The sequence below is a fragment of the Schistocerca americana genome, chromosome 8, assembly GCF_021461395.2.
Source record: "Schistocerca americana isolate TAMUIC-IGC-003095 chromosome 8, iqSchAmer2.1, whole genome shotgun sequence".
NCBI classification, from domain to species: Eukaryota; Metazoa; Arthropoda; class Insecta; order Orthoptera; family Acrididae; genus Schistocerca; species Schistocerca americana.
This window is the reverse complement of record NC_060126.1, coordinates 107,160,117-107,172,822: the sequence shown is the minus strand read 5'-3', so window position 1 is coordinate 107,172,822 and position 12,706 is coordinate 107,160,117. Positions and strand designations below refer to the sequence as shown.

Genomic DNA, 12,706 nt, shown 5'->3' with positions numbered 1-12,706 from the left:
TAAATAAACCAGATTTATAAAATATAGGTTGCTGGTATTTACAGCACCCCCCCCCCCTCCCACTTTCCCTTGAGGAGACAAATCGAAAGAGGGAGGGCCATAAGTAAAAGATTTAATTGCCAAAAGCAATGAACAAGAGTGTCCATTAAAAGGATATCTAGGAGTACCCCACAGTAGGTTTCACTATTACCCATTTTGTCCTCCTCCTTAGTCAGTTTCCCTGTAAATGATGATTCGTGTTGCGTGGAAGAAACCTCATAATTAATCTGGATGGTTAACTTTGGAAAAAATGCTATATTATAGGTATAGCTAAATGCTTTGAGCTAATGTTGTGCATAAATTGCAGATCCAGGACCTGGCAGTGCGCTGCATACAGCGCAATGTTCGCAAGTTTCTGTTGATCCGTGATTGGCCATGGTGGCGACTTCTGGTCCGAGTCACTCCCCTTCTCAATGTACACCGCACTGAAGAAGAACTGAGAGCCAAGACGGTTAGTTGTCACCATAGCTGTTTCCATTGCATGCAGTATTTTATATTGTAAGATGTGAGTGGTTGGAGGTTGTTGTTTGTTGTACTGTTCTTAGACCTTCCTCTCAAATACTGCCACACCCTATCCTCCCCGCCCAAAATATATAAATAAATAAGGAAATAAATAAATCTGAATGAAATTTGTGGAAAGTAGACTTACTTCTGTAGAAAACTGATCATGTAACATTCCCTTAGATTTTCTTAACACACTGATGACAAATAGTTTTGTTGTGGTATTAGTGGCCTTTTTAATTTATTTGAAGGAACAAAACGTCATCATTAAACCTCACTTGTGGTGATATGTCAGCTTCCCAAACTCTTGAAGTTAGCTCTTTAGTGTAGATATGAGGAATGCAATATCCTCTGCAAGTTTCACTGTATTGTACCTTTGGATTTTGTATTTTCTTACTGAGCTCTACCTTTAAGCTTGATAGTATTTACAAACTGGCTGTGTTTTTTACCCAAACAGTTCATGTATCACAAGAGCAACTTTAAAGGTCAACTGAAAAATTGTTTAATTTGGTTTAGTGTTTGGATATTTAGGATTATTTGAACTAAACTACCATTTGTGTACACAGCATAGATAATCATAACTAGGTACCATTTATTCATGTTTTGAGAGTGTATCATGGAATGGTAGGGTTCATGGTAGAGGCTCCTGTAGAGAAACAAGTGAGAACGTGATCCATAAACATTAAGTGCTAAGCAAATTGCTGTAATTGTCTTCAAAAGGACACCTTTTGTGATTTAATATGGACAATGTATGTTAAAGTAGGATGATAAGGTGTGTAAATCAAGATTCATAGTAAAGATATCAATTGAGATTTTGTATTGTGAAGAAGTTATGAGATAATGACTGAGTCAATGTAGATGACTTGAGATAAGATCCTTTATTGCCAGTTTCACAGATTTTTTGTTTTATTTTTAATTTGCTAGCTAGGTGACATGCAGGAGAGGCAAGGTGCTTCAAATAGCTGACACTTTTGCTGGCAAGTTTGGAACTGCTACTCATAATGTGGATCCATTTATGTGTCATCACATCAAAATGTGAAGATTTGTGTCATATCAGATCTGTGCTTCTGTGACACACTCTGAAAAAGACAGAAACCCCCCCCCCTTTTTTTAATCATTATAAGTGCTGATTTTCCTTAAATTTTGCTTTGCTTGTACTGCAGCTAATAAACTTAGAAGTACAGTTCTTCATAACATCTCATTGCCTTTAAAACTGCTAGATATGGACTAGATACCACGTGTCATGTAAAATATTCGTATGGTTTTAGGGAAACATCTGTTATATGTTAAAAGTAAGAAGTAAAAGAATGATGAAAGATTTACATATAAACCACATGGCTGTATCCATTAAATGACATATGTGGTTATACAAAACAGTGCTGAAAAAATTTAACCTTTTAATATTCAGATACTATGTTCTGGAAATAATATAGTATCAGCTCTTTCGGGCTTCTTATCAGTAAATTACTTTAATTCTGTTTCAAATAATGAAAAGTCCTGGATTGAATAACTATAATACAGAAAGTATAGGTTGCTACTTATCACATACAGACAACACTGAGTGACAAACAGGCACAATGGAAAAAAACCATTTAAAATATTAAACTTTTGAACAAGAAAGTGCAATATTTCAACAGTCTTTTTCATTGTTCTTTTCTGTGACTCGGCACTTCCTCCAATGTGATGAGTTAATTTTGTTACACTTGGAAGTCTCCAGTTGAGGCCTCTAACAGGTACTTGTTCAGTGGTTATCGACTAAAGGTTAGTATATTACAATCCTGATAGTGGGAGAAAGCATTATTTGGCTGGAAATGGAAGGAGAGGTCATAGCATGTAGTTCTTTACCACCAGAATAGATTAGATTAGATTAGATTTACTTTCATTCCAATTGATCCGTAGTGAGGAGGTCCTCCAGGATGTGGAACATGTCAGAAAAACAACAATACATGACAAATATTTAAACTAAAACAAATAAGCTAATGTACCATTCCACAGGTCCCAAGTGGAATGATCGTCATTTTTTAATGAACACTAAGAGTCATTTTACAAATACTATTGCACTGAATTTAAAATAAAAAAGTTTTATATTTATTTATAAGGTAAGAAACATGTAATACAACTACTGTAATACTTATTGACAATGAACACATTACTGCACTGAAATGGTGCAGAAGTTAGATTATACTTACACACACACACACACACACACACACACACACACACACACACACACACACACAAATTTTCAGTGAACACATTACTGCACTGAAATTGTGCAGAAGTTATGTTGTACTTATATACAAATCAGTTGGTTTTCCTCAGAAATTCATCAATGGAGTAGGAGGAGTTGGCCACCAATAAATCCTTTAGGCTTCTCTTAAACTGAATTTCATTGGTTGTTAAGCTTTTTATGGCTGCTGGCAAGTTATTGAAAATGTGTGTTCCTGAATAATGCACACCTTTTTGTACAAGACTAAGTGACTTTAAATCCTTGTGAAGATTATTCTTATTTCTAGTATTGATTCCATGAATTGAGCTGTTGGTTTGAAAAAGTGATATATTTTTAATGACAAATTTCATTAAGGAATAAATATATTGGGAAGCTGTAGTTAGTATCCCTAGTTCCCTAAACAGGCTTCTGCAGGATGTTCTTGAGTTCACACCACATATAATTCTTACTGCACGTTTTTGTGCCCGGAAAACTTTAGCTTGGCTTGATGAATTACCCCACCAATGATCTGGATTAAATTCCAAATCTCTCCACAGTGCCTCATGGAGTGGAGGCATGTGACACTGTTGAAGATGGTTTGTCTGCTGCACAGAGTTTTTAGCTTTGTGGACTCCTTTGTGACATTTAAGAAGAATTGCCTGTGCACTGGCACTGGGTTCTACACTCTCTGTTCTTTCACAGTGATCTCTAGAGAAAGCACATCTTGATTTACATAAAATGAAGATGATACTTTCAAACATTATATACTTTCTCACATAACTGATGATACTGCATTTTCTCTTTTTCTCACAATACAGTGATTAACAAGTTCTATTCTGGGTAAGTACGTCTCTCTGAGGGGATTTTTTGGTGATTCAGTTTTCTGAGAGTTAGTTTCTCCATTTTTAAAATTTCAGTAGTTTAGTTAATAAAAACATTTATTGTTCTCAATGCTTGATTTCAGACTATAAGGTATGGGACAAGAATGGGTATTTTAGTGTGATTGGTTGTTCTCTGTTGCATAGACTTAGTAATGAGTACACATTTTGTTTTGTCAGGCATTAAGAATCCAAGACCAACAAACACTTGCTGCTTTTACACATGATATTTAATAGTTGAAAAATTCTTTAAACTGAAACCTATATTTTTTAATTCACATTCATCTTACATTCAGGAACATTTACTAAAAATGACAACTCTTTTTAGGAGGAACTGGAAGCCCTCAGAGCAAAAGTAGAGAAGTTGGAGCAGGAACGCACTCACTTGAAACACGATACAGATCGTCTGGAAGCAAAGGTAAGTGTAAACTGTAACCATGTGAATATTTGTGTAGACACTTTGAAATGATAATTCATACAGCCATTGTTTCTAATGCGTATAAATGCAGTCATTATAGTTATTACAGTTAGCGTATTGTGCGTTATGTGCAACTACATATGTGGAGAAAAAGCTTTGTCAACTCATGTATTTTCACATTAATTTTTACTTCATATAATGGTTTTAAACCTGTGTGTGTGTGTGTGTGTGTGTGTGTGTGTGTGTGTGTGTGTGTGTGTTTTGGAAAATTATTGTTGTGATGGTTTTCTATCTGTCAAAGTATGCAAAAGAAGAAAAAGATTCAGTTTCCAAATGAGTGGAAAAGAAAAAATCTTTATTTTAATGGCAATTTTGCATGATATTTGGCTGTTAACATCAAAAGACTCAAACTATTAATCTACATAGTGTTTATTGAATGCATTTTCTCCTTATTCAAAAAGTGCAATGTTTGATACAGTCTGTGTATTGCAGTTCTGCACAAAACCTTTCCTGCTGCACATGATGAGCTCTGACACAAGTACTCAGAGTAATTTTTTTCTTCTGTTCAAGTAATTTTCTCAGTAGTATATGGAACCCCAGTCACTTCCAGTCAGCAAAAGTAAGCAAGCACTTAGAACTGATTTAGTAGCCATTTCAATGTCCGGTCTTGTCGAAGAAAGACTGAGTTTCTGGCATGATGCCAGGGGCATCTGCCACAGTTGTCTCTTGCCTTGAGGGAAAGCTAAATATACTCACTCGTATGCTAGCTGTGTCCTGAAATACAGCAGCAATCAGACAGCAGTGATACATTATGTTGTCTTGGAGGGTTTTGTTATAAACTGAATGTTTATGCACAGAGTATATCATCTGCTGACTTTGACATTTCATACAACAACCAGGATAATAAAATAGTTGCAAAGACATAGAAAATGAAGACAGTGTCAACTTGACAAACTGTTTCTCTTTGTGTTATCCCCTCACTTGATAGTTTCGTTTACAGGAAAGACTTGTTAGATAAGTGCCATGCTAACCTGTTTGTACATTTTAAAAATTGTGCTTTTGTACACATTTGCACTGATTTGAGTTACTCCCATACAAATGGTTAGACACCACTAATTTTACTTCTTTATCTGACAGTTTTAAATCCGTGAGATGCCTGTGTTGTGTCTACATTAGACAGCTGTAGTTGATGGTGTTAGTTGTGATGTCACATGACAAATATTGATGCGTGCTTTTAGCATGTGTTCTTTGAGGCAAGAACAGGTGCATTTGAAATGCATGAGTGTGCTCAGTTAAATTTTGTTAATTAATAGAAACTGCAATTGACTAAGAGTGGATCATTTACTTTACTGCTAGAGTATTGAATTTTTCACACATTTTATGCACTTACTGCCATCTCTCTCTCTCTCTCTCTCTCTCTCTCTCTCTCTCTCTCTCATACTTTTTCTCTGATTTGTTTTCACCTATGTGTTGCAGTTTATCTAAAACTAATTCTTCCCACATAATCTAACTAATAATGTATTCCTTAACAAACAAATACAGTATGTTCTAGAGTTTCAAAACTTTTCTCTGAAATAAAATAAGTTTACTCAGTTTTGCAGGAGATTTGATTTGCCTGTTTTATACCAGTAAGGAGACAGCTCTGAGAGAAAATGGAAGATTTGCTGATTAAGCTGTGTTTCCATTTTCCTGCATCTTGAGGAGATTCGCTTTTCAAAATTGCTCTCCAAAACACACTTGGTTTTTCCTGCTCTGACTCACAGAGAGGGAACTGCTAGTCTGGTGGATGTTTGTGTGCCGGAGTGCATCTGAGCTTGGCAACTTGCCCACAGGCATAGGAGCCTGGGCTGGGAGTGTTCAGTCTGTGCCGGGCTGCTGCCTGGGCACCATGTAGCCCCAAATAACGAGTGGCAGTTTCTCAGAACTGTAGTGTTTTAACAACAATAGACAGTGCATTTCAACTAAATGTAACCAGTCCCTCTGACGACATTAATTTACCTCTGTTTGGTGATATAAACAGTTAAACATAACTACCAGAAATTAAAAATGTGTGCATAAATCACGTTAACAATAATTATGCTTCCTGGAAGTTCACGGTTTGGTCCTGGAATAGTGGATAACCAGAGATACTCTCCTGCATCTTCACTTCTGTCTCCTCACAAGAGAATTATCCAGCCTGTAAGAAGAGCAGTTACTACTGGAGGACTACCAGAAAAAGCTTCAACTGGGTACTCAACAACATATCTCCAGAATGGAATGCCACCTGGGAGGCCACCTTTGCCGAAACGAGGTTCTCTCACTTCGGGGTCTAGAGAATTGTTCTCTCCGATTAGAGAACGAGAAAGAACTTTTAGTCCAAGCAGGGATGTTCGATCACCTTCTACTGGTATTTTCAGTCCAACCAGGAAAGGCTCTCTATCTAATGACCTACCAAATTATGCGAGGGACAGGATGTCTCCAAGTAGGACACCATTCAGTCCATCAAGAGGAATATCACCTGGTGGTGCACCTTTCAGCCCATCCCATGATGGAAGAGGAACATCAGTTGCTTCGGATTTTACTCTTCCTAGTTCAAGGTCAGAATCTCCTTACCTCCAGTCTGTTTCATCAGTCAGTTCCTTTTCGAGGAGGTCCTACAGCCGAGATTCAAGTGTGCCTCGGAGAGTGTTTCCACAGACTAGTGCCAATGTAGATTTGAGCTCACTTCAGGGGAAAGAAAAGTCCCCTGTTGTGTTTGGGGCTGGATTGAGTTTTCTAATTGGTGGCAAAAAGCAAACAGTACACCAGCAATTTAAGCCCGTTGCTGCTCACCTCGATGCCTCGACAGCGTCATCTGCTCTGTCTAACAAGATCTCAGAGTTTCTGCGTAGGAGTGACCACGTTATGGATGAGTGGCGCAGGCTCGGGAGGAAGGACCCTGACGATATTTCACAAGCGTCTCTTCCTGAAGACAAGCGTAGGATCAAATATGGTGGAAGAAATAAGAGTGCTACGAACATTCTCATAAAGGGATTTCAGCTCTTCAGCAGGTCAAGAACATCTCGATCCCCCAGCATGGCCAAGATAACGGAAGGAGACACGGATCGTGGTGGCTTGCCAAATGATGATGAGACTTTGGATGAAGCTGATGAGGTGCAGGAAATTGTATTTTTAATGACCTACTTGTGCATTGCTATTGACACCTTCATAGTGCTACAGAGGTTTCCAATATTACAGTTGCCCATTATACAAATTATATTTTTTTTCATGCCCACATTAGGATAGTTAATACTTGATTTTCTTCTTCACAGTGTTGTATGTTTATTGAAGTAACTTAATAATCTGCAGTTATTAGAGAGGGTTTCATATTACAGGTAATACTTTTGAGAGCTTTGTAAAATAAGCTGCTAGATATGCCAAGGATAAAACTGAAACTTTGTAAAAATAATTTGCTGTTGCTAGTGTTTATTGAGTTGAATAGTATTTGCTATGTCTGACACAATTTGTATTAATACATAATCATTGAATTAGTGGGCTGTATTTTTTAAAATATTATGGATGATCAATGCTATATTCATTAGCAAAGTTTCATTATTGTATAAACAAAGTATCTTCGTTTCTGGTCATCTTTAAGTCTAACAAAGAAGATTGGTTTAAAGAGAGCATTTAGAGAAAATCATCAGGGTTGTCAATGTCAGTTTATAAATAGCTCACTAATTCTTCTCCACTGATCTACCAAGCTGACAATACCCGAAGACATTCTTGTTTTAGCTGAAAGTAAATATCTTCTATTATCTTCACTGTTACTTACTTTTAAAATGCAAAACAGAGTAATAAAATTACTATCCCAGTTTTCTGTGAAAGCTATCAGTTTTTCAAGAGATCTAGTTGCTTCAAAATGTAAATGTGTGACTCGGTACTCGTACATTGGAAGGTAACAAATTTTTCAGTAATATCTAATGTTTTGCTGCTGTTACCTGTACATGTGTAGGGAATTTGGAAAGGAGGATGAGAAAGCATCAAAATGGCCCCAGAAAATGTTCAGACGAGGTACATAAGATATTAATATTATTTCATAAATTTTGGAAAATAATTGAAATTTGATAGGAAAGAAGGGTTTTGGTTTGGAAATAAAAGTTACATGCATAATATTTTGTTCGTTACAAATCACGCTGTGCAATAGTAAATGAGTGTAAGTTTAAATTGTTTGCAATTAGATATTGAAAGAGGGATAGAATTATTGATTTCATAAATGTTCATGGTGGAGGGGAGGGGGGCACATAAAATTATTAAAGTGCAACATTGTAATTGTAAAATGGCCTATTAATTATTTTAAAGTTATTGGTTAAGTTCATGTTTGAGGAATTTTTGTATAATTGTGTAGTGTCACTTGGTTGGTTGGTCAGCTTGTTTTATTTATTAACATTTCTGAGTGAACTTTCTAATTAATCAGACTAACACCTCGTCATTGAATTGAAAAAGAGACCTCCTATCAACATTTTATGCTTATAAAAAGATTATGCCATTCATATATAACAAAACTAGATAGGGTATCCTGCCCTCAAGCTGTTATAAAGCCAAATAACATGTGAAAGTTATGGCTTATGACATGGAAATCATTTATGCATTAACATTGTATCAGACAGAATGTTTACAACTTTTTTCTATGACACCATCGTACATTTATTCACAATATTCAATAAATTTTCTTTGTACTGTAGTTGTAGGTGTTGACCTGCATATTTAGATGCCATCCTGATGAGAAATCATACATTAAGGTAAAAACTGCAGAGAGGAACCTTTCTGCATACTTTTTATGTGGTAATCTTATAACATCTTGCATTACAGCTGAGTGAAATGACAGCAGACCTGGCTGAAGAGCACTCAACAGCAACACTTGCTACAGAGCGTTTGGAAGCAGAAACTGCTGAACGTCTGCGACTTGAGAAAGAACTTTCAGAAGTCCAGGTACAATACTAAAATAAAATTGTGCCACATTCTCTTCATTTTTTCTTTCTTTGTAAGATACATTAAGAAAATTTTCATCTCATCTTATTACATATTTTTCTCTCATCTTATTACATATTTTTGATTCAAGAAATTGATGGAAGCAGCAAAATTATGTATCATTCGTTATGTGTTGCATCAGTTTGTTCCATTAGTGATAGTACAGTAACGAGTCTGCACTGGTTCCTCTGCTCTAAAATTGAACATATGTTCTTAATAATGTCTATGTGTGAATAATTATTTTGAAATTTATGCCCATGTCATTAACTCAGTGACATTGTATTTAAATACCCTACTGGTTGCTGTAAAATCAGATTTATTCATATCAGCTCATATGATTGTTTTTTATATCAGCTAGTACAACTGTTGGATATGGTAGACCTCTAAAGAGTCTTCTAAATGTAGAGCAACTCCATTCATTTTACACTGCCATGCCTTTACTTTTCCTCTGCGACTTAAGTTCATTCGATGCCATGAAACCATATCTTAACAGCATTAGTTGTGCAAAGTGGAGAATTGTCATCTTGGAAAATGGTGTGCTTTTTAGAAAATAAAAACTGTGTTATATGAAGTACTTGGTCACATAAAATGTACAACTGGGTCACTATTTGTCCTTATAAAGTAACAAGAAGACTAATGGACTGCTGTGAAAACTAAAGGCTACAAAATCATACGACATGCTCTATATTTTTAAGTGTCAAGCAGACACTATAGTGTATGTTTCTAAAAGTGTCTGCCATCATAAACACAAGAAAAAGATGGAAGGTAACTGGCTGACCATTTAATCTATTTCAGTCTTTGTTGCAATTCATTGTACACACATGGCACCTATTCTATCATGCTAAAAGATTATTGAAAATGATGAATGATCTGAAGATTGTGATTTGGCCATGCTGCTGTCTGTTCAGTTTGCAGTGAACATTTCTATCAGAAACACCGAATTCTAGAGGCTGATAAAGTCTTGGCATAATGTATGGTACACTCGACTCACATTTGCTTATGACAGTTTTTTCTGTACCCAAGTACTGATTTTCGCATGCCATTACTGCCCAATGATGCTATCTGATCACAAGTCACTTCTTTGGTCATCACATTTGCCATATATTGAGAGGAGCAGTCTTAACAGTCTTCAGGTCACTGCACTAGCTAACCATACAACTTAATGTGGCTGTAAACATTTGAAAAATGTTATTGTTGTTTACAGTATTTTACCAATTGTCTTAAAGTTCTTGGATCCTAATTTACATCAGTGATTCAAATTAGTTTTGTTTGTTTCACTGGAAAGGCAACAAAGGGAAACCTATATGGAACACAATATATATGGAACAGACTGTCACAGAGGCAGATAATAGGGGTGGTTTACAGTTGTTGCATCAGAATATGCTCTATTAGTATGCAGAGGGAATAGAGATGTGCAACGAGAGAGAGAGAGAGAGAGAGAGAGAGAGAGAGAGAGAGAGAGTGAGAGTGTGTGAGAGAGTGTGAGAGTGAGATTACCATTAATGTAACTAAACAGTAACAACAATAGAGACAAAGCATACCAGAAATAATTTAAAGGATTGAAGAATATCTTAAAATAAAAATAAGTTGCAAACTTTCAAATTATAAGAAGCCACTTTTTACAAAGTGGTAGAAACTGTTAGAAATTAGAGGGGAACATTATATTGCATGTGTGACTGAGGACAAAATTATTTGTTTCTAAATTTCCTTTTAGATGAGTGTTTCATGTGTGTCTGTAATTTCTTACATGCAGAGAACTTTCTGGCATATCTATATGCTAGTATGAGCTTCTGAGTTTACATTGTATTATACTCACTGTTCCGATATTCTGATACATTTCACTCACAACACTTTCCTCTAAATTGAATGATAATTGAATGTTACATGAGGAGGGAGAAGTAGTTGTTAACAGCTGCACCCAGACTTCATTGCTTGTCTCCTGAAGAGTTCAATGGCTAAGTGAGGGAGTTAGTTAGTTGTTCCATAGATCATATCCACAATAAACATTATGTTTCTTCTTTTTCTCCTTCTTCTTTCCCTCCTTTTCTCCTTCTTCTTTCCCACCTTGTCTCCTTCTTCTTTCCCACCTTTTCTTGCAAGTGTTTGACTAGTTGTGACTCTTCAGGTTTTCCCGGCAGATATGTTGTAAATAGTGTTCATGGGTGTGCCGCCGGATGACGTGCAAATCCCACAATGTTTCCTCGGAGCAACTGTCCGACATCGTCAGGTGGTTGAACCTCGCTGGTGGCACACCCGTGAAGACTGTTTGACTAGTTGTTAGTAGGAGGTATACCATATCATTAATGTTCATTTTAATGTTGAACAAGAGTAGTTGTTCTATTGATACATCAATATACTAATTTGCTTATGCACTTGTTCCATATGAATTACTATTTCAGTATCAGAAGCAGAATCTGCAACAGACTTCAGAGCGACTGGAAATGGAATTGTTGTGTATGCGATCTGCAGCTGAGGTGAACGGCTTGGGATCAGATGATGAGGGTGATGGGGAGGACTCATCGGGAAGTGTGTACAAGCAGCGTTATGAGCGGGCTGTGCGTGAACTGGAGTTTACACGCCGTCGCCTGCAACAGCAACATGAAGATGACCTTGAGCAGCTTGTTGCACTTAAGAAACAATTGGAGAAAAAGGTGATCAGTTAGGCTGCAGAAATAGTTTCATGTGGCTAAATTACATGGCAGAGAACTGTATATTTTCTAGTGTAGGCTTTTAAAAACCTTTAGATAAACTAACGAGTATTAAGGAAGTTAAATGGCACACATTCCCACATTAACAGGGCCAACAATACAACATTTTGTCAGATTATGAGAATGTTGGCCACCTGTACAGGCAACAGAATTAATAGTCGTACTCACCATATAATAGCGTTATGTAGTGAGAAGTGGGTAAGCACATTACCAACAATCTGAAAATTGCAACTCAATTTTTAAACTTGATTTCTCCTTCCGACAGCATGTCTGTCCATTGTTTAATGGCATTGCTGTACTGAGAATGGTTACTGTTACTCATGCCATTGTTTTTATTTCATCTGTAACTTTGTGTTGCAAGAAAGATTTTTTGTGTGTATTGAACCATAATGTACTTTTAAAGTCTATCAAAAACGGTACTATTCTGTGACCTACTGAGATGTCACACAACCAAGAATATGAGATTTTTAAGTAAAATTAAAATAATTGCACCTGTTTGTCACGAAAATGAAGTCTTTTTAAACACAGTCATGTTTAAAGCTTAAACAGCTCTAAGTTACTGTGAGTATTAAAAAATTGCAGTAGAAAATGAAGACAGAAATCAAACCACAAACCATTACAGAAGTAGATTTTTGCAGTTTGACAGTTAGCCTGTGTGGCATGTTCATGATGAATTACTCACTGATATTTTGCAACAACTTTAGAATTTGTAAGCTTGTGTATTGAAGTAGAATTCTGGCCAAAAATCCAAACTAATTTTATTTTAGTATGATGTTGTACTGTTCTGATGTGCTGTTAATAAGATGACACATGGTTAGATGATTCTATATAAAACATGTTCAGTGTTTAATCTTATTCTCAAAGAAGTGGGGTTTCATGTTCTGAAGATGACCAGTGTCTCTGGTTTTTTTACACTTCTGCTGTTAGTCATAACTATGTTTTGTGCATTAATGTGATCATCGTTCAC

The 12,706-nt window shown here is 36.3% G+C and overlaps 1 protein-coding gene across 1 annotated transcript in view; it reads left to right on the top strand.

Annotated features, from left to right (window-relative positions):
- The window catches only part of LOC124545602 (unconventional myosin-XVIIIa), a 387,918-nt gene that overhangs the window by 336,095 nt on the left and 39,117 nt on the right, over positions 1 to 12,706 (top strand). Inside the window, exons 16-19 of the mRNA XM_047124550.1 lie at positions 347 to 490; positions 3,956 to 4,045; positions 8,873 to 8,992; positions 11,431 to 11,682. Coding sequence (XP_046980506.1) covers positions 347 to 490; positions 3,956 to 4,045; positions 8,873 to 8,992; positions 11,431 to 11,682 — 606 coding nt within the window. The remainder of the gene's footprint in view (positions 1 to 346; positions 491 to 3,955; positions 4,046 to 8,872; positions 8,993 to 11,430; positions 11,683 to 12,706) is intronic.